This window comes from Aplidium turbinatum, chromosome 1 (assembly GCF_918807975.1).
Source record: "Aplidium turbinatum chromosome 1, kaAplTurb1.1, whole genome shotgun sequence".
Taxonomy (NCBI): domain Eukaryota; kingdom Metazoa; phylum Chordata; class Ascidiacea; order Aplousobranchia; family Polyclinidae; genus Aplidium; species Aplidium turbinatum.
The window spans coordinates 46,842,917-46,861,122 of NC_137472.1; the positions used below are offsets into that span (position 1 = coordinate 46,842,917).

The 18,206-nt window shown below is 35.6% G+C and overlaps 1 protein-coding gene across 1 annotated transcript; it reads right to left on the reverse strand.

Moving 5' to 3' along the window:
- Positions 1-1,203: 1,203 nt before the first annotated feature.
- On the reverse strand, positions 1,204-17,382 carry LOC145781287 (alpha-amylase B-like). The gene is made up of 14 exons (XM_082593065.1): positions 17,202-17,382; positions 16,346-16,455; positions 15,774-15,859; positions 14,549-14,685; positions 13,908-13,968; positions 10,695-10,883; positions 9,259-9,353; positions 8,575-8,704; positions 8,320-8,395; positions 6,772-6,902; positions 6,336-6,515; positions 5,994-6,143; positions 5,572-5,756; positions 1,204-1,393 (listed from the first exon to the last, which is right to left on the reverse strand). Exons 1-14 carry the CDS (start codon positions 17,367-17,369, stop codon positions 1,274-1,276), a joined length of 1,818 nt encoding a protein of 605 aa, XP_082449191.1. The 5' UTR covers positions 17,370-17,382; the 3' UTR covers positions 1,204-1,273.
- Positions 17,383-18,206: the final 824 nt, after the last annotated feature.

Consider the following 18,206-nt stretch of genomic DNA (forward strand, 5'->3'; position numbering starts at 1 on the left):
TTTAGTTTTGCATAACATTTGATCTAAGTAGGCCTAATTGGCAAAAGTTATTTATTGCAGTTCAGAAGTTAACAGGTTTTGAAAGCACCTTGCGTATAAATTTCCAAATGTAGCCTACTTTAAGTATATTAAAAGGTTTGAAAAACTAAAGCTATTTGACAATACCAATAAAAATTATTCATGACACTGAGAATTTTACGGTTTTAAACATGGTTTCAAGTCTCCAGTAATTTGATAGGTGATGGAAGCTCAGGTCAATCTTGCTATTGTCATATTAGAGGTTGGTCCATACTTGCTATAAAAAACAAACGATAAAAGTAGGGCTCTTAAACTTTGATAAGCTGTCTACTATTCTCCTTGCAGTGTATTTTTTTAGAATTAATTTGTATTATAAATTTGTATTATTATTTCCCCAAACAAAAATAAATTATATTTTGAAAAAAATATCACACTTTAGTTCAGACCGCTGATTTTCATAGCAAAGAAAAAATTTTGATTTTTAAGAACAAGAACATTTCAAGCACAAATTTCATAGCAAAGTCACTTTTTGATCTGGATCAAAAACACTGGAGTAACACTATCTCCTCAGCTTTAACGTCCACGGTCCTCCAAGCGAGCACTTCTTTCGATTGAAATCTCGGCACCCATTCGTGTCAGCTACTGAACTTTGGCGAACCCTGACAACCGAACTATAACCTGTATGTCTTTCGTGTAACACTACATATTTTATTTTTTAACTGTGCTGAATAGGATTGAGCAGATTTCAGAAGTTAGTTTTGATAAAAGTTTTTTTTACCGCATTGTGGAACTGTCGACAAAAGGCCTAGTCTACAAACTTTAAATTTTCATGTACGATTGTGAACACTTTATTAATACAATTTAAATAATTGAATTGACTTGGATGATTTCACTCGCAAAGATTTTTGCCTCTTAATTTAAACACGAAAACATTGTGCCCACTACTCTAACTTGTCAAATGCATAAGAATGCAAACGAAGCACTACGTAGCTTACGCGGTAGATTCATGTCCTCTTGAGTTGTTTATGTTTTCAAGAATTTGTTCCATCAATCACAGACTATACTCATTACTCCTTACGCAGGCCTGCTATACTGGTAAACAACTTCTTTCATATCGTCCTTGTATTTTATTGTAGACCTGCTCTGATAAGGTATAAGGCATAAATCCTTGCTTCATCAAATTATTTGTATTTTGTCACTTTAAGTTTTACTGCATTACTGTACGATTACATATTTTCAGCTATTTGTCAGAAGTTTATGCTGGGTAGAAACACCATGGTGTGCCAGATGTGTTGGATTCAGCCCAACAACAGCCTTCGTTTTGGCATTGCGCTTGATCGATACCCATGTAGCCGCAATCTTGCTTTGAGAAATCCTGAAAGGAAATGTGTATTGTTATCATTATTTTTGTTGTTGGTTGAGAAAAGCTTTTTACTTGTTTTTACGTATTATCTCACAAACACATTAATTTTATTAATTATACATTGAAATAATCTAAAAGAGACTTCACCCGGCCAGATAAGAATAATAAGCGCTAACAGCAGGAAACTAGAAAAAGAAACTGGCGAGCTCATATTTCCTAGCAAAAACTCTGAAAGAACAAACAAACAATGTAACAATTGAGATCCTAAAAAGTTATCAGGCTTGTAGGGGATGTGGTGTAGGGGGATTACCTCTTAAAATCTTTGATAAAGATTAACCTGTTTTGGTCGCTTTAGCTTTTCTTTGTGTCGGATTAGTACAATTTGTAAAACACGCGTTTTGTGTTTGACTATATTTATCAAATTAAGACCAAGGTTGTAATAGATTTTGTAAAAAAAAACTTAAGGGAGGTCTAAAACACTCTTTGCTAACGACGGAATGTCAATGATCTATTTCTTGACAAAGCATTGAGTAGCTTTTGCATATTAATTAAAGGAAAGTGGATAGGTTGTAGCTCAAATGAAGTGATACTTCGGAATATGACTATTATTTGTCTATTTTTGGGGATTTGGATATTTGAAAGTAGTGAGAAAAGCTGCAATTATTCTGCTGGCTGTTTTTCTTAATATTTGTGCAACAAAATCAGCGCAAACTTTCGTTTGCATTCCGTTTCATGGTTCCCAGATAGCAGTGGATTTTTGTAATTCCTTCTGAAGTGTCCTCACATTTTCTTATAATGTATAAGATACTGTATACTTTACAGTTCATATCATACGTGTATTAACACTAAAATGGTCTAATTTAATTGTTAACTTAAATATGACTGAGTGAGCGATGTTTTCGCTTTGGGGTAACCCATTGCATTTTTCACATTTTTGATATATGCTGATACAAATTTCAAATTTTTGATAATTTAAAAAGGACCGAGTCATACTTTGGTTGATTTTGAGATAACATTAAGAAAACGGCTTTCATAAAAAACTAAAAACAATAGCAGAATTTTTTTTCAAACAAAAAACAGCAGAAGTAAACTTTTCACTGGCATACGTGTCACAAACAAACATGATTTAGGAGCAATATGAATATTTGAAGCCATTTTTTGTACTACTAACATTTCAAAACTTAAACTCTTAAAAAACCACTCATCAAATTCGGTAACCTTACAGTGGTTGAGCATTTCAACTACTTTTTCTATATATTTTTTTTTTTATTAGATTCAAAGTGGGCTAAAGTGTACGAAACCGGTAAAATAATAATAAAATGAATACCAAACAAACAGTCAACTTCCTTTTTTATAAAGAAATTTTTTTAAAAAGGAAGCAATAAGTTTTTCACATCCGTGCCGTCTCACGTACGCATGCCTTCCACAAACAAATAATTAAAAAATGCACCACTTTGTGATATTTATGCCATCTCATGCATTTAAACGTACTTTCTGTAAACAATCACTGCAGTTTAAACATTAATATGTTTCACTTTAGGCTAATCAAAGTAATCATGCACTTTCTTCATTCGAAGATCACTGACTAGTGATTATAAATACACATTGAATAAATTTACACTGAAACCAGTGCCACTTGAAGTTACGCTTCAATTGATTGTTTGTTTTTTTAAGTTTTGTAACATTGAGTAAAGCTACACGGCTTATCAATTTTAATCGATCATTGGTACGGATTTTCATTTTGATTGAGGCATTGGATAGATATCAACTTTTTGTGTTTTTAAAATGATTTTTTTTTTTGGTTTTTGTTACGTTTAGACTAAGGACAGAGTTAAAAAGGGTAGTAGCCTATTAGGTTTTTGATCCTTTGCAAAGAAGAGACCAGTAAACTTGTTGATTTGTATATTTTAATGGTCAATTCAGCTGTCAAATCTGTATAGCCTACTTTAAGATAAAATGTGTTTGTGTCCACTTATAACTACTTTTTGTGGAAAATTGGGAACAACGCTTTATTTAGGGAAAAGTACCCTTTTCCTTGATGAATTTTTCTCTAAATACGATATCAGCCTATGGGCTTGTAAATTGTATTAGCCTAATGGTAATGATAAGTGACTGAACCAATAACTGAAATACGCACTGGGCTAAGTACACACACAACTGCAAAACAGATACCAAAGGTGTTAACATTTTGTTTTGACGTATACTAGAGTAGAGAAGGAGCGATCTTCCTGGCGTCAGCACAACCTGACGACTCACCGATGAGCCCAGCCTCATGGAACAGCCTCAGCAAAACACGTGTCTCTCGCTGTCATTTCTTGCTACACTCGTCTGCCGGGAAACGCATATTCAAGTGTTATCACACGACTAGAAGCAAACGTAGTCTAACATAAATTCAGTAAACAGATGTCCCTCCAGCGAATAACTGCTTCTAGAGTTGAGGTTTGCGTTGGTTTATTTGAAGTGTATCGTGAATTTTGGTTTCAAATTCTGTTTGACAGTTTTAAAATATTCCAAACAAATCTGATGTAAATTTGACGTCACAAAAGATACTGCTGTCATATATGCGGTCTTTAATTGGTTTGATTTGGTTTTGAATTTTTATCCTCGGACTGACAAAGCCTTGATAGGTCATTCCTGGTAGTTTCTTATACTTGTAGAGGCTTTTGACCAGTGGCGTAGCTAGGGGGGGGGGGGGGGGGCGGACCGCCCCGGGCGGCACGTCTGGGGGTGGCACTTTCATACTACGATTTTGATTTTCATTATAATCTGATAAAAAAACTTATGTCATTTTCACATGCTTTTTCTTGAAGGGGCGGCAAAATCTGAATCCGCCCCGGGCGGCACATTTCGGCACATTCCCTAGCTACGCCACTGCTTTTGACGCAGGGTCGGTCACCGAGATTGACAAAGTGAAGTTTCCGATTGTTTAAGTCTTGTTACCGGGGAATTATTCCATCCATGAGGTGCCACTGACTGGAAAGCAGTCCTTAACGTGCGTTGCTCAAGCGCACAACCCGAGAGTCGAACCATCGCCGCTTGATCTTGAAGCTTCCTCGTTCACGAAGTCACGCGCTAACCAACTGATCTATCGGGTTGGATTGCACTGTGTTTGCTGATATCTGCCAAATTTAGGTGTTCCTTTGCTCTTGTAGCCATATGTCTTGTGGACATACCTATGTATGTCAGGTTCGTTTCACACCAACAAGTGAATTTATAGACACCGTTAGAACGAAGAGACTGAGGAACGGAATATTTTAGCAAAAAAAGCTACTAGTGTTAAAAGTTTCGATAATTTTTTTCCATATACAAGTGATTCTTTACTTAGGAAAGGTATAAATACAGCGTCGTGATTACACTCTAGTATACGTTATAACAAAATGTTAACGCCTTTGGTATCTGTTCATCAGCTGTGTGTGTACTTAGATCAGTGCGTATTGCAGTTATTTGTTCAGTCACTTATCATTACTATTATTTACAGTAAATTGCATTAGTTTTGTATTTTAACTTTGAAGCTTTATACTGACGTTTTCTATCTTTTTGCAAACTTGAGATTTGAAAAGGTTTTGAAGTTCCGACACAGACTATTGTCTGAGGTTGACTAATTTTGGTATCCTCTTAGTGTTGAAAACTGTTTCAAGTGAACACGTAATGTATGTCTATACTTTTTACAACTTAAAACTTGAAATGCACAAAAAAGATCTGTTAGCTTACGTCTCTCTTTTTGCTTCGGCTATCAAATTTAATCCAGGGGCTTCAAATGACATTTTTGTCAGCACAAAAATCATTTGCGACCTTTATGACTTGCAACGCGACTTTGAAAGTAAGAAACAAGTGGAAAGTGTAACATATATTTAACACTTTTTTTACACACATATCCGGCTTCTTTGTCGCACTTGGGTGTAAACCAATTGGTCATAATGACCTTAGTCATGCTACGGTTTCTCAAGCTAATGCGTCGAAAAGTAGTAATTCTGCAAAGCACTTTTAACAGAACTTATGTTATTGATATACTATATCTACAATCAATGCGAAGAGCACATGACAGTAAATTGATTAAGTATCATGAGTTTAATGCGGCAAAGCAAAAAACTGCTGAAAGAATTAGAAACCAAACAAACTTAAGAAACATTGTTAACCACCATTAAAAACTAGTCATTAGCGTGTAACTATGTTATCATGTTTAAGCTTACATCAACAGTACAGGATGGAGATCCGTCAGTTGTTGTGCTACTTCGGTAAATGCACCAAGGATCACTGCTACCAGAGCTAGCTGGGCACCAGAGACAACCTGTACTTTCACATTCAGATTGAGTGGTTCCCAATTGTCCGCAGTCAACTTTACTTGAACAGCTGAGGCAGCTGGTACATTCTTCTCCTAATAAAAGAAATAACTGGTTGTTTATCTGCTTTTACAATAATTGTTGTCGTGATGCAACAACCGAAAAGCACCCAGAGAATGTGATAAGGCAGTTAAAAGTGATATCTTTACAAAATCATAAATCTGCCTACTAATTGATGCACATTTTTATGTAGAACATACAAAAAAGACAAACCCGTAGACTAACTAAGTCCTAGTTTGGTTGCAAACTATCGAACGCAATAATTTTCAAACCTCCAGTGGGTGGAGCTACAGTTCCTGAAGGGCCGCAATCACCAGATGGGCAATTACATGGCGCATTCACGTGAATAGCGATGAATGGATCTTCGCTAGGACTGATGTTAATGTTAGCATTTCCATTTCCATCAACAGAGATGCAAGAACCTGGCAAGGAATTAAAAAAAAATAGCTCTGGTCATTTATGGCTTTTCTTTCTTACAGTAAAGCGGAAAGCAAGTCATTCATCACGAAAAGCTCTTGTGATTACAAAAAGCTCATATTCCAGATTATTATGAAAAGCTTTCTTAAATTGCAAAGACAAAAAGCTTTGTTTATTCTTTCGTCATTCACACTTACCAGTGCAAGCGTTGTTAACAAAGTCGCCGTGAATGACATCACAATAATCTCCCGATGGCATGCTGGTGGCGAAGGAGCCACTCATGGTATAGCCGGCATTGTTTATGGCGAGGAAAGCTTTATTTCCGCGAGAGAAAGCTATTTGGTTATTCTCTCCTCTCCAATTAGACACTGGTTGACCTGTACAAACAAAGAATGAAATATTATTTTTGTAAACTCTTCTTAGTGATAACCTAAACTCCAAGTTTGGCTTACACTTAGTTTTAACACATACACTTTATAGCTTACTACAATAACTAGATCTCAGCAAAGAGGCGAATTTACAAAATAGGCTTTTTTTTCTTGTTTATGTCTATTCAGATCACATTCCTGATACAATTTGTATTACAAGCAACAAAACATTGCCCTTTGTTAAATTTGCATGAGAGCTCTAGACCTGCCGCTGCTGCTGCAAAGGCTGCCATGTTCTTGATTTGTCTCCAGCGATGTTCGCAGACCCATCCATTTCCACAACTTCCATCAGCATTCACGCTTCGTTGATTTGGCGGTGGTCCTTCATCGGAATTGCTTCAACACAAATAAAATGGGTAAACTTCAGAAATACATTTGAACAACCAGTTTTTTCCAGAGTTGTTAATTCAAGAGTAGGCTACACAAGGTTTTGTTATTGTCGTCTCATCATATTAATTAGACTTACTATAGCTTTGGGAGAAAAGTAACTTTACAATATCATAAACAGATGTCTGACAATAACTTAATAGGATTGAATAGCATTATTCAAAACAAATACAATACACTAACAGACTAACAACATAATAAAATCAAACGTCTTTTCGTTTGGATGTATTAGAAAAAACTATCCTGATGAGGCCAAAAGTTCTTGCCAAATTCGTTAGAATTTATTATTTTGTTAATCTGTTAGTGTATTGTAATTATACTTTGCTTACTACTAACGGTTGCTATTGAGTTCACTTATTTCCTACAAAATTTGCTTCCTGAAATAATATTATTTGCCGGATAACTTTCCATTTCCTAATGCCTAAAAGGATAGGTGGATCTAATATAACAGCAAACTTCTTGTGTAATTTTATTTTCCAACACAGTTTACAGAACATCGCTCAATTTTTCCCACTGCTAGGAATGCAAGCAAATAAGCTTGTAATATCAGAAGATGACCAGCAAAGGCTACTTGACCACATCAAAATATAAGATCCATTGACAATGACAAAGCTACATCTAATTGCAGCAACAATAAAATCAAAAGTTCTAAAACTGTTCGGCCACACTAAAAGATCAAAATTCGGTATCAGCAAAGTTTGCACAAACGCCCATGTTGATGCGAAATCTGGTGCAAACGGAGATGACGATTGATGATGATCGGAAGATCGCTTGGCTTTTTATCAGCAATGGCTCATTGTCACAATCGGAGTCATCCAGGTTGTTGTTTAACTTTAGAGTTAAGTAATAGCCTAGTCTAGGTCTTCAAATGCCTACATAATTTTTCGAAACTCTGCCTTGCACTCGAAAGTATACCGATGAAACAAAAACGTGATTTTTTTCTTCAAGGTTTTGTAATCTTTGAAATTAAACTGTTTACTTTGAGTTTTCAAAACATTAACTCCGTCTTCAAGCTTCTTTTAAAGCTAGTCACTGTCATTCAACTCCACCAGTTTCATTTTAAAACACAATGGTGCTTTTTCGTTTCACATTAAAAAATAAAAATAAATGGCACAGTCTTGTTGTTTTTTGAAACCGTTGAATGGTTCGCTGCTGGAGAAGGTTTTGCAGACACGACTTGGCTACGAAGTTGTAGGCCACTTTTTTGCAAATGAATCGAAGTTTAAAGATCGTTGTTTATTAAAGGTGGAACCATCGTGAAATTGGTGAAATGTAATCAATTATTTTATTTAAAGAATTTACTATTTCAAACAGTGAGCTTTGAATTTTAGTGTCGTTTTTTGATAGCGAGCTATAGTTTGCTTACCTGAAGTAATAACTGGACATTACTCTAGGAACACCATATGGCCAAGCCATCATGTAAGCCGTCAAGATTTTTAGGTCTGCAAACAGAGAAGAGCTAAAAACCTATAGTTTCTTGTGCCATCAAACTGTTTATTAAAGTCATTCGATGACTATTTGTTATACTTTTAAGTTTTTAGATCTTTTAGTAATATATGATAATATAAGCTAAACAAAATTCACAACACAATGCTTTCATAAAGCAAATAATTGTTTGTACCGTAAGGATCATCAAAGGTGACGATGTTTCCTCCTCCACCGTGTCCTCTCTGATTGTCATGGTTGTTGATGAAGACAAGAGCGTTGCCATCCGGCATCATTCCCCAAGCTTCTCCAAAATTTCCCAAATTCTACGCATGCAAGGTTACACAGTTATAATTACTTTTCAAAGTTGAAAAAGCTGAACTATAACCAACTGCACAAACACGATATACTAACCAAGAGATCACCTTCAGGTAGCTATTATTTCTGTTGTGCAGCTCTATTAAATCACGCGTATTAAAATCATGCGTTATTATGCGTATAGCAATCACACATAATGCAGAGTTTTAGACAAACAGAAAGCTTCTCAAAGTGACAAAAGAACTTCATTCAAATTTAAAAAACTTCACATGCGTGTGGCCAAAACTGGTCTGGGTAGTTAATTAGTGTGCATTAGGCTAGTCCCGTGGCCCTCCAACTGAAATATCGATTTGTATTAGCCCGCATGTCTAAAGGAAATGTGACTGCTGGCAGTAAAACAAACGCAAAAATCTGAAGTAAACATTAAAAAAAAAACAGAGAATATCACACGTCATATTGATTCACAAAGTAGCCTACTAGCCATACGGTAAGCTACATATTTTTATTCTTTGGTTGCAAATCGAAGCATTAATTCTTACCCTTAATAGTTTTACAATCTTACTTGAAGGCTATTTTTGTTGTTCCCCAAGTTGATTCCATAGTTAAACTCAGTTACACGACCAATGTAGTAGTATTGACTAGCTTTAACTGGTTCTCCTAAAGGAAAAAAAAATGTACTTGATCTACTGTACTGCAATTATTAAATAAAAGCAGTATGAATTAAATTGTGTGTTTTTTAACTACTAGGCCTACCGTATTTAAATGCAACTACAGCATCTACACTAACAGGCTACCGCTTCAATGGTATTAAACAAATTGATTATTTCCCAGGTTATCTACTAAGTTAGAAGATAGGCAAGGCATGTGATAAAACTTATCCGTTTAGGAAACAGAACATGGAAATGGTAGACAAATAGACCATTATTAACGAAAAACTGGGTTTAATTAACAAGTGAAATTAACATCACTGCCTATAAGTCAGAGGTCAAAAGCCAACGGCCTGCCAAAAAATCATATAGCTACGGATCTTCAGACTTTATGCCCCACCATATGCAAGCAACTTTGCCTTCTTACAATATCCAACACAACTTAGCTACGATTGTCTCTTTTGAACCACTACAGCAGTATCATTGCGCAGTGTGAGACTGTGAGTGATAGTAAAAAAATAATTTTGTTTTGTGACAATGATTGAGTGCCTAGGTGTGTGCATTAGGACCTTTCACTTTTAGCCTTCGTGTTGATTTCATAAAACCCGATATGTATTGAAGTTGTGATCACGAAAATTCCAAGACAGTTAGAAATTTTAAGGATTACATCTGCTACAAAAGGGACAATATTGTTATCGGTGGAAAAATAAAAATTTGCTTTTGAGTCTTGGACTTATCGTCTACAGAAGAATGCTAAAAAACTTCCTTAAAAGTAAACGGTCATTAATGATAAAGAAATATTCTAATTCAATTCCAACAAAATACGGTTACAAAATAATACTAAAAAAAAAACATTGACATATTTTAGACACAGAATACATAAAAATTCGTTACAAGATCAATAATACACTAAAAGGGAAGATAAATGGATGAAGGAGATGCGGACTCAACATGACTTGAACATCAAACACTACGCAAAATAGACAAACTTAAATTATAAAAATGCTGCCAAAACTGCTTGACGGTATATAGAATGGTGCATTACTTCCAACTCTCTCCAAGAAGAAAAAACGAAGTAGGACTAATGATGATACAGACAAAACGTTTGAATTTGTATGATTGAATAAAAGTTTACTGTTTCATAAAATAGCATTAAGATCCAGATTCTTTTTTATTTGGTTTAGTACTATACAGCACGTATAAATAAGTTAATAGTAGATACATAAATGAATACTTGAATGTGGTGATAGTACCAGGATGACAGCGAAAGACCACGAGGTCAACGACATAAGCTGTCTACAGCAGCATTACATTCCAGCGTAACAAAAGGTGATTTATGTTGTATATTTACCTCCTTGATCAATAACTTCCTGGAATATAAATGGCCTGCTTCCGCCTGAAAATCCTTTGGAAGTAGAAAGATCGCTTAAAGATGAGAAAATGGCGTCCAAATCGCCTGGCCACATGTGCTTGCAAGCATCCACTCTAAATCCGGCCACTCCCATCGAAATCATATCATTCATGAAAGCGATAATTTTTCCTAAAGCAAAAATAAATATAAATAAATGAATTTGATCCGCTATCGGTTTTACGTTAGCTGAAATTTAGCATAATTCAAAAAAAAAATTTGCTAAAGATATTGATATCCAACAAAACAATTCGAAAAAAACATTTTTAACCAGACATATGGTTAAATTGTTGTTCGAAATCTCACCGAGAAAAATAGAGGTATTGTAGTAAATGCTTATTAGAAGTAGCATGACATGGTCAAGAAATTAAACAGTGAGATAAATGTAGCATCAGATGGGGTCGCTGCTGACAATTTTGATGCAAATCAGCATATATACAGTTTAAGTTAATTTGGCGTATACAGTATTGTTACGCATAATTTCTAATCAGTTTAGTCAGTCATGTTGACTAATTTTAACTGTTAAAACACTGGTTTAAGGCCATAATCCAAATTTTAAACACATCTAAAGCGTATTGATCTAAAGTCGCCTACATTGTCTCCGTCACTTGCTTCCAAGCAAAAAGATAAATATTAAAAGGAATGCCAAATGAATGGAAAACGAGTGTGGTGATACCCATCTTCAAGGGAAAAGGTGATGTAATAGATTGTGGGTCATATAGAGAAATAAAACTGTTGGAGCATGCAATGAAGGTAGTGGAAAAGGATGTTGGAGAATAGAATAAAATCTGTGGTGAAGCTGGACGAGATGCAGTGTGGATTTATGCCTGGGAAAGGAACCACAGATGCTATTTTTATTTTGAGGAGGTTGCAAGAGGAATATCGGGACAAGGGAAAGAACTTGTACATGTGCTTCGTGGACATGGAAAAGGCATTTGATAGAGTTCTAAGAAGAGTGATGGAATGGGCAATAAGAAAAAAAGAAATACCAGAGGCACTCGTGCAAGCAACAATGAGTCTTTATGATGGTGCAAGGACAAGAGTTCGAGTTGGATCTGCCCTCTCAGACGAGTTTTCGGTAAAGGTGGGTGTACTGTACACCAGGGTTCTGTCCTCTCTCCTCTAATTTTTGCCATTGTGATTGATGTGATTACCGAATGTGTAAGAGAAAATTCATTGATGGAGATACTATACGCGGATGATTTGGTTTTGTTGAGTGACACAATGAAAGATCTGAGAAAGAAATTTGAAAAGTGGAAGGAGTCGCCTCAATGTAAAGATATGCGTGTAAATATCAAAAAGACAAAAGTCGTAATAAGTGGAACGGAAGGGGAAATCACAATGAACAAAATTGACCCATGTGGTGTATGTGGAAGAAGAGTGATGGCAAATTCTGTTAAGGGTACCAAATGCAGGAAGTGGGTGCATGGAAGATGTGCAAAGATGAAGAGAGTGGCATGCAGATCCGGAGATGATTTTGAATGTGAAAGATGCAAGAAGATTGAAAAAGGAATGGTAGGAGATAGATTGAATGCCAGTGGTGGTTGTGAAGCGGCAGTGACTGCAAGAGTAAGGTTTAGTTGGGTGAAATTCAGAGATTGTCGAGAGTTGTTATGTGGTAGAAGATTTCCGTTGAAAATGAGAGGAAGAATTTATACTAGTTGTGTGAGATCTGCAATGCTATACGGAAGTGAGACATGGTGCTTACAGGAAAACGAATTGGCGATTTTAAGACGAACTGAGAGAGCGATGGTGAGAGCAATATGTGGTGTGAAGCTGATGGACAAAAAAAATACGGAAGAACTAATGAACTTTTTTGGGTTGAATGAGAATGTTGATAAGTTGGCGAAAGCGAATGGAGTAAGGTGGGATGGGCATGTTTTGAGAAGGGATGAAGATGATGTTTTGAGAAGAGCGCTGGAGTTACCAGTGGAAGGTCGTAGAAAACAAGGAAGACTCAAGAAAATGTGGAAAAGGCAAGTTGAAGAGGAAAGCAGCAAGGTGAGCTTGACAAGAGAGAACGCGTTAGACAGATCGATGTGGAGGCAGGGTGTGAAGACGATTGCGGCACTTAGAGGTGAATCCGGCCACCCTTGGTAACGGGGTCATCACCGGATTAAAACTGAACTACTACTACTAAACCTGCTTTCGTTGAAACAAAGACCAAAAATTCTGCTAAACAACAAGATTTATGAATGCTGAGAAGTTCGGGTGTTCATCAGAACAATTATCGTTTCTAGCACTAGTTGCAACTTTCATCTGATGAAAGTGGAAGTAAAAGCAGCAACAAACAGGTTGATGTATTGCTTCACTGACGTTTTGCGCACCATGACAATGCGCATCCTCAGAGCGAATAACATATAAAATTTGCAAAGTTATACTCGTATGCTGCAGTGCGGTTGAGGGCAAGAAAAATGAAACACACATTATTTTAAAAGTCAGCCAAAGATGTGTGAGCGGTTACTTTGCCTTCAACCTCACTGCAGTATATACCTTTGTAAATTTGTATTTTGTATGTTATTCGGTCTGAGGATGCGCATTGTCATGTTGCGCGAACGTCAGTGAAGCAATATATCAACCTGTTTGTTATTGCTTTTACTTTCAATTTCATCAGATGAACGTTGCAACTACTGCGAGAAACAATAAGATTTATAATAATAAAAAATAGCTGTGAATTAAACAAACTCTCAACGAAAACAAATTCCTAAAAGAAAATTATGGCTGTTTGCCAATATCTCCTCAAATGTTTGAAGCTAAAACTTTCAAAGTATATGAAACTAAGCAACAAACAGGATTTAAACGCATTTACTTTTGCCTGGACGTTTTGTTGAGACATGTTAATACTCGTTTTACAAACATCAACTAATAACTTTATTTTGACGACACTCACACTACAGTATATGATTTAAAGATGACTAGACTGCTGTTCATCATCATTTAAAGTAACGTAGGTTTACGTCAGTTGAATGGTGGTGAGAGCCCAAACACGCGCTCGAAAGGCGCCGGTTTGTCACAACTCATGAGCATGTGTCTTTGGCAGGACACTGGAATAACTAAGGTGTGAGCTTAAAGATTGGTTTTCTTTATATCTCGCTCTCTTATTTATTTAGTGTAAATCTTAAACCAAAGGCATAATACGACAAAAATATATCCCACCTCGAACATAATCCGATCCTTGATTGAGATCCAGCAACCCGACCAATTTGCAATTACGCACCTGTTAGCGGTATATATATTCTACTTGATAAATTGTGAACAATCTTTCAAAAACAGTATTTAATCCACAATAAAGTTAAACCTATTCCATTTAGATATCTTCAACAGATGGGACTTCAACTTTTTCAAATTAGAAAACGACAAGATCCAGCGGTGAAGGTTTCATTTTCTGCATGAGCAACCTGCTCATTTGCGGCACTCATGAATAAAATTGCTTGAGGGAATAACAACCGCGTAGCTTCATTTTCAAGGCTTGGTCTTTTTGTCAGTAGCCCAAGCATTTATAAGTATGCATAAATACAAAAAAATTGTTTTTCGAATAAACATTCACAATTAGAAGATATATAAGTTTAGTTTTTTCAGCAATAAATTAATTAATGTCACTAAAGCCGGATATTCTTCAAAATGGCTACCTTACATCAAACGATTGTTACTCATATAACCAGTTTAAAGAAAGAAATTGGTATCGGCCGAATCACAGCTAACACGTGTCCATTTTTGCATTGATTAAACGTTTTCTGATGTTAAATCAATGTAAAATAGATCTGATTTTGAGACTAAGCTGTAGCTTAAAAATTCACCTGATTGGCATCTTGATAGTTTTCAATATTTCCAGATGCACTATTACAATTTCCGTCGTTAAAGTCAAGGCCTGAATACGGAACACCGGCAAAGTCTCGTGAGTTTGTATCAAAATAGCTGCCAGCAGTTCCAGTGCCTACAACAATAAGTAAGAAATTATGAAACTGGCTGGAATATGTCAAAATTTATACTGTACATCAAATATACAGTAGGCCTAGTTATTATTCTCTACACCTCTACACAGCCTGTTTCACCCTAAAAGGGAGATCATCAGAAGGTCCCTATTCCAATAGAATTATTTAAATAGAATAGATTCTATAATTTCTTATTCAAATAGAATATATTCTTTTTAAATAAGGACATTTTGATGATCTCCCTTTTAGGGTGACACAGGCTGTAGAGGTGTAGAAAAGAATAACTTTGTTTGATGTGATTCGCTCTGCTTGGCTTTTTGCTTGGCATTGAGCATTTTTTGTAGTATTAATAGCACTTATTGTTTAACATCTATACAAATGCTGTAGGCTAAATATGTCTGTTGTTGTAAGTAACTTATATCATACATTTATGTTAAGCCTGTTGCATTTCTTTGGAATCAACTTTGATTGGTTATTGGCTTATTGCATTTCAGTTTATGAGAGAGCACTAATAGTACTTCTGCTGGTTTTTACAAAAAAGTATTCAGTACACAAAGTTTTCTACTTAGCATACTTAAAATTGTAATATAGCAGTTGGCAACCTTTTACAATTAGATGTTGAAATTGATGTTCAAATTACTCAATCAAAGAACTTATTTTTCAAATAACTTTGGACAAGAGCCCTTATTTACACTTAGCTAAAACTTGATCAAACTGTATTCTGACAAAACAAGATTTCATTATTTTAGTGTTTCAAAGATTTTACAGGTTATTGTCTTTTCAAAGGAAGTGTTTGCTCTGTTTTATACGTTTCAGACAATTTTTTTTATAATGATACTAAAATCTAATTTTTAAAGCACTGGCAGCCTTCTTCCCATTTCAAAAGACATATTAATACAGATATTACAGTAATATATGTAAGCCTTTATAAACTTTTGTAAAACTTTGGGGTACTGGGGTGTTCCTAACAATCCGCCGGGCCATTGAGAAACTAATTTAGGCCGAGTACAATTGGCATTTCAAATGACAACAAGTTTAATCCTAATTTTTGACGGCCCTTTTTAATTAAATGCACATACACTTTCTTTACCTGAACCACCATCTCCACACATGTGATTGATGACAGCATCCACGTAGATACGGACTCCTACAGCATTGCACCTGTCCACCATGTTCCTAAAATGATTTTCATAATAAAGTAGTGAATCAAGAATCTCCATATTGCGTGTGTCGTCCAATGCAAATAACATTTTAAACGTATTCTTACTACAGGGTTGACAAAAAAGGGTCACTCAAATGAAATTATGACAGTTATAATCTATACAACTTCATAAAAAATATATCTTTTCATAAAGTCAAATATTTTTTTAAAGCTTGATATTAAACTAAGCTTTGGATTAAAAATTAAAAATTGATTAAAAATTGCAGTCACGTTCAAAGCTCCGACTAAGTTCTAGCTATTTTTTACTTTTTTCATTGTAAAACTTATTAAAAAAAATGTCCATTACCGTAGCCTTAGTTTACTAATTTTTGGATTTCATTTATTAATTTTGTATTGAAACAATTTCCTTGTCAATTACGAGTCTCTTTGCAAACTATTGTGAATCTGCTTTGGATGTATGACAACGAAACAAGCCACCAAGCCGATCGAAAGTGATTTACTCGAATGAAGATCTGTCTCCCGATCGAGTTCCAACGATGTACGAGATCGGTTGGTATCTTTCCCACCAAGGTCGACCGTCAATGATGCGATTTTCATTGGGTGGTGACACCTAGCGGAGTTGTAAAATATGATTTAATTGTGAGAAAACCACGATTATGCACACTTTGATGTGAACACTTTGCCTGACATAAGGTATGGATATAGAATAGATAGATTTGTTTGTCAGCGTTGTGTAGCTATTTGAAACGAGCAATCTTTCAAAATCATTTTAAAATTGCGTATTTAATTTCGTTTCAAATACACAAAAAAGTATGTTTAGGGAGCATTTTTGTTACGCGCCCGGCTCAAGATCATGCGGAGTTGATTCGACTTTCCGGATGTGTGTTTGAGCAACGCATTTCAGGACTGCTCTCCATTCAGCGACACCTAGTGAATGGAATAATTCCCCGGCAAAAACAATCAGAAAACTTCACTCTGCTAATCTCGGTAACCGGCCCTGAGTCAAAAGCCTCTACAAGTATGCGAAACTACCAGTAATAACCTATCAAGGCTGTGTCAGTCCGAGGATGAAGATTCAAAAACCAACCAACTCCAATCATATTATTTGTTACTGTTTATACAAGATAACGTAACAGGGGATTTTAAGTAGCGTACACCAAATTTACGTTGATGTTAAGCAGTCTAAAGACTCTAAACTGTAGAAGAGCCCAAACAAACAATGATATTTTAGCTTTGACGTAAATGATAAGAAACGTAGTTTAAAAAATAGAAACAAAAATGAAATGTTTTAGGCACTGATAAATAGTAACCTAATATCGACATAGGTCCAGTGAGTTTTTTTTTAAAGTTACACACCTGAACACCTGCAAACATATTCGGTCCGAGAAACGTTTCACATTCATCCGCAATGGTGTCCCAGTGCCATTCAAAGAGATGAACAATGCCTGCTCTTCCTGAAGCAAAATTAGGTTCCCACTGTGCAAGCGCTGAACCAAACAACGCTAAAAAAATAACCACGTGCATGTTGTAAAAAATATCCTACCTTGAAAAGAAATATTGTTATTAGTGAAATGCAAATATTATTTTATATTGCTTTGTGCATTTAGAAATTATTTCATATTAATCTATAGCAAATTATCTCTATTGCAAAAACTGCAAGTCTTCAGCAATAGAATATACTGTATTGCATATAATTATGATGAAAATATTTGATGAGACAAAATTCAAGCAAGCGACAATGATATTGTTTGGGTAGACCAATTCGGTGGGGTTGACTATTCGGAGATCCTTAAGCATAAAAGCAATGCATTATCGTTTACAAATTAGAATCGCTTTCAAGCTTGATCACATCTTTTCTCCCTCACTTTTATGGAACTGTCTTTCTTTGCCTTATTTTTCTTGTTAATGTGTTCTGATGAGTAAGACAAAAGTGTGGTTTAATTAGCGTCGGGTAGAAATCAACGTGAAAGGCGTATTTATGAGAAGTATTTATGAGGTTGGTGTCGTTGAATGAATGGTTAAATGTTGACTAAAGAAGTGCTGACTCCTGGACCGAGAAAGCGTCTGCTGAAGCAAGGTCGTGACAAGATTCGTTTTGTTAATCACTTCTTGGTGAGTACCAGAAAGCTTCACTGTGCAAAGATGAATGACAAACAACAAGTACAGCAACCTACTTCAATGGCGGTAAAAAGTAAACCCTCATGGCACTGTTGCACTAAAAAGTGAACTCTGCTGTACAACGCAACTACGAGTACGTTCTCTTTCCCGGACAAAATGCTCTACCTACCTTTCGGGCTGGTGATATAATTTATATGGCAATAAATGAAAAATCTTAGGCCTAAATGTGAAACCAAACGTGTA

What these genes read in the sequence shown, in the direction of transcription:
- LOC145781287 (XM_082593065.1), bottom strand. Translation starts at nt 17,369, where the DNA reads ATGCACGTGGTTATTTTTTTAGCGTTGTTTGGTTCAGCGCTTGCACAG. An exon ending in ACTATCAAGATGCCAATCAG is followed by an intron (nt 13,969 to 14,548) that starts GTGAATTTTTAA and finishes TACCGCTAACAG; the next exon opens with GTGCGTAATTGCAAATTGGT. An exon ending in CTCCATCCTGTACTGTTGAT is followed by an intron (nt 1,394 to 5,571) that starts GTAAGCTTAAAC and finishes ATTTCCTTTCAG; the next exon opens with GATTTCTCAAAGCAAGATTG.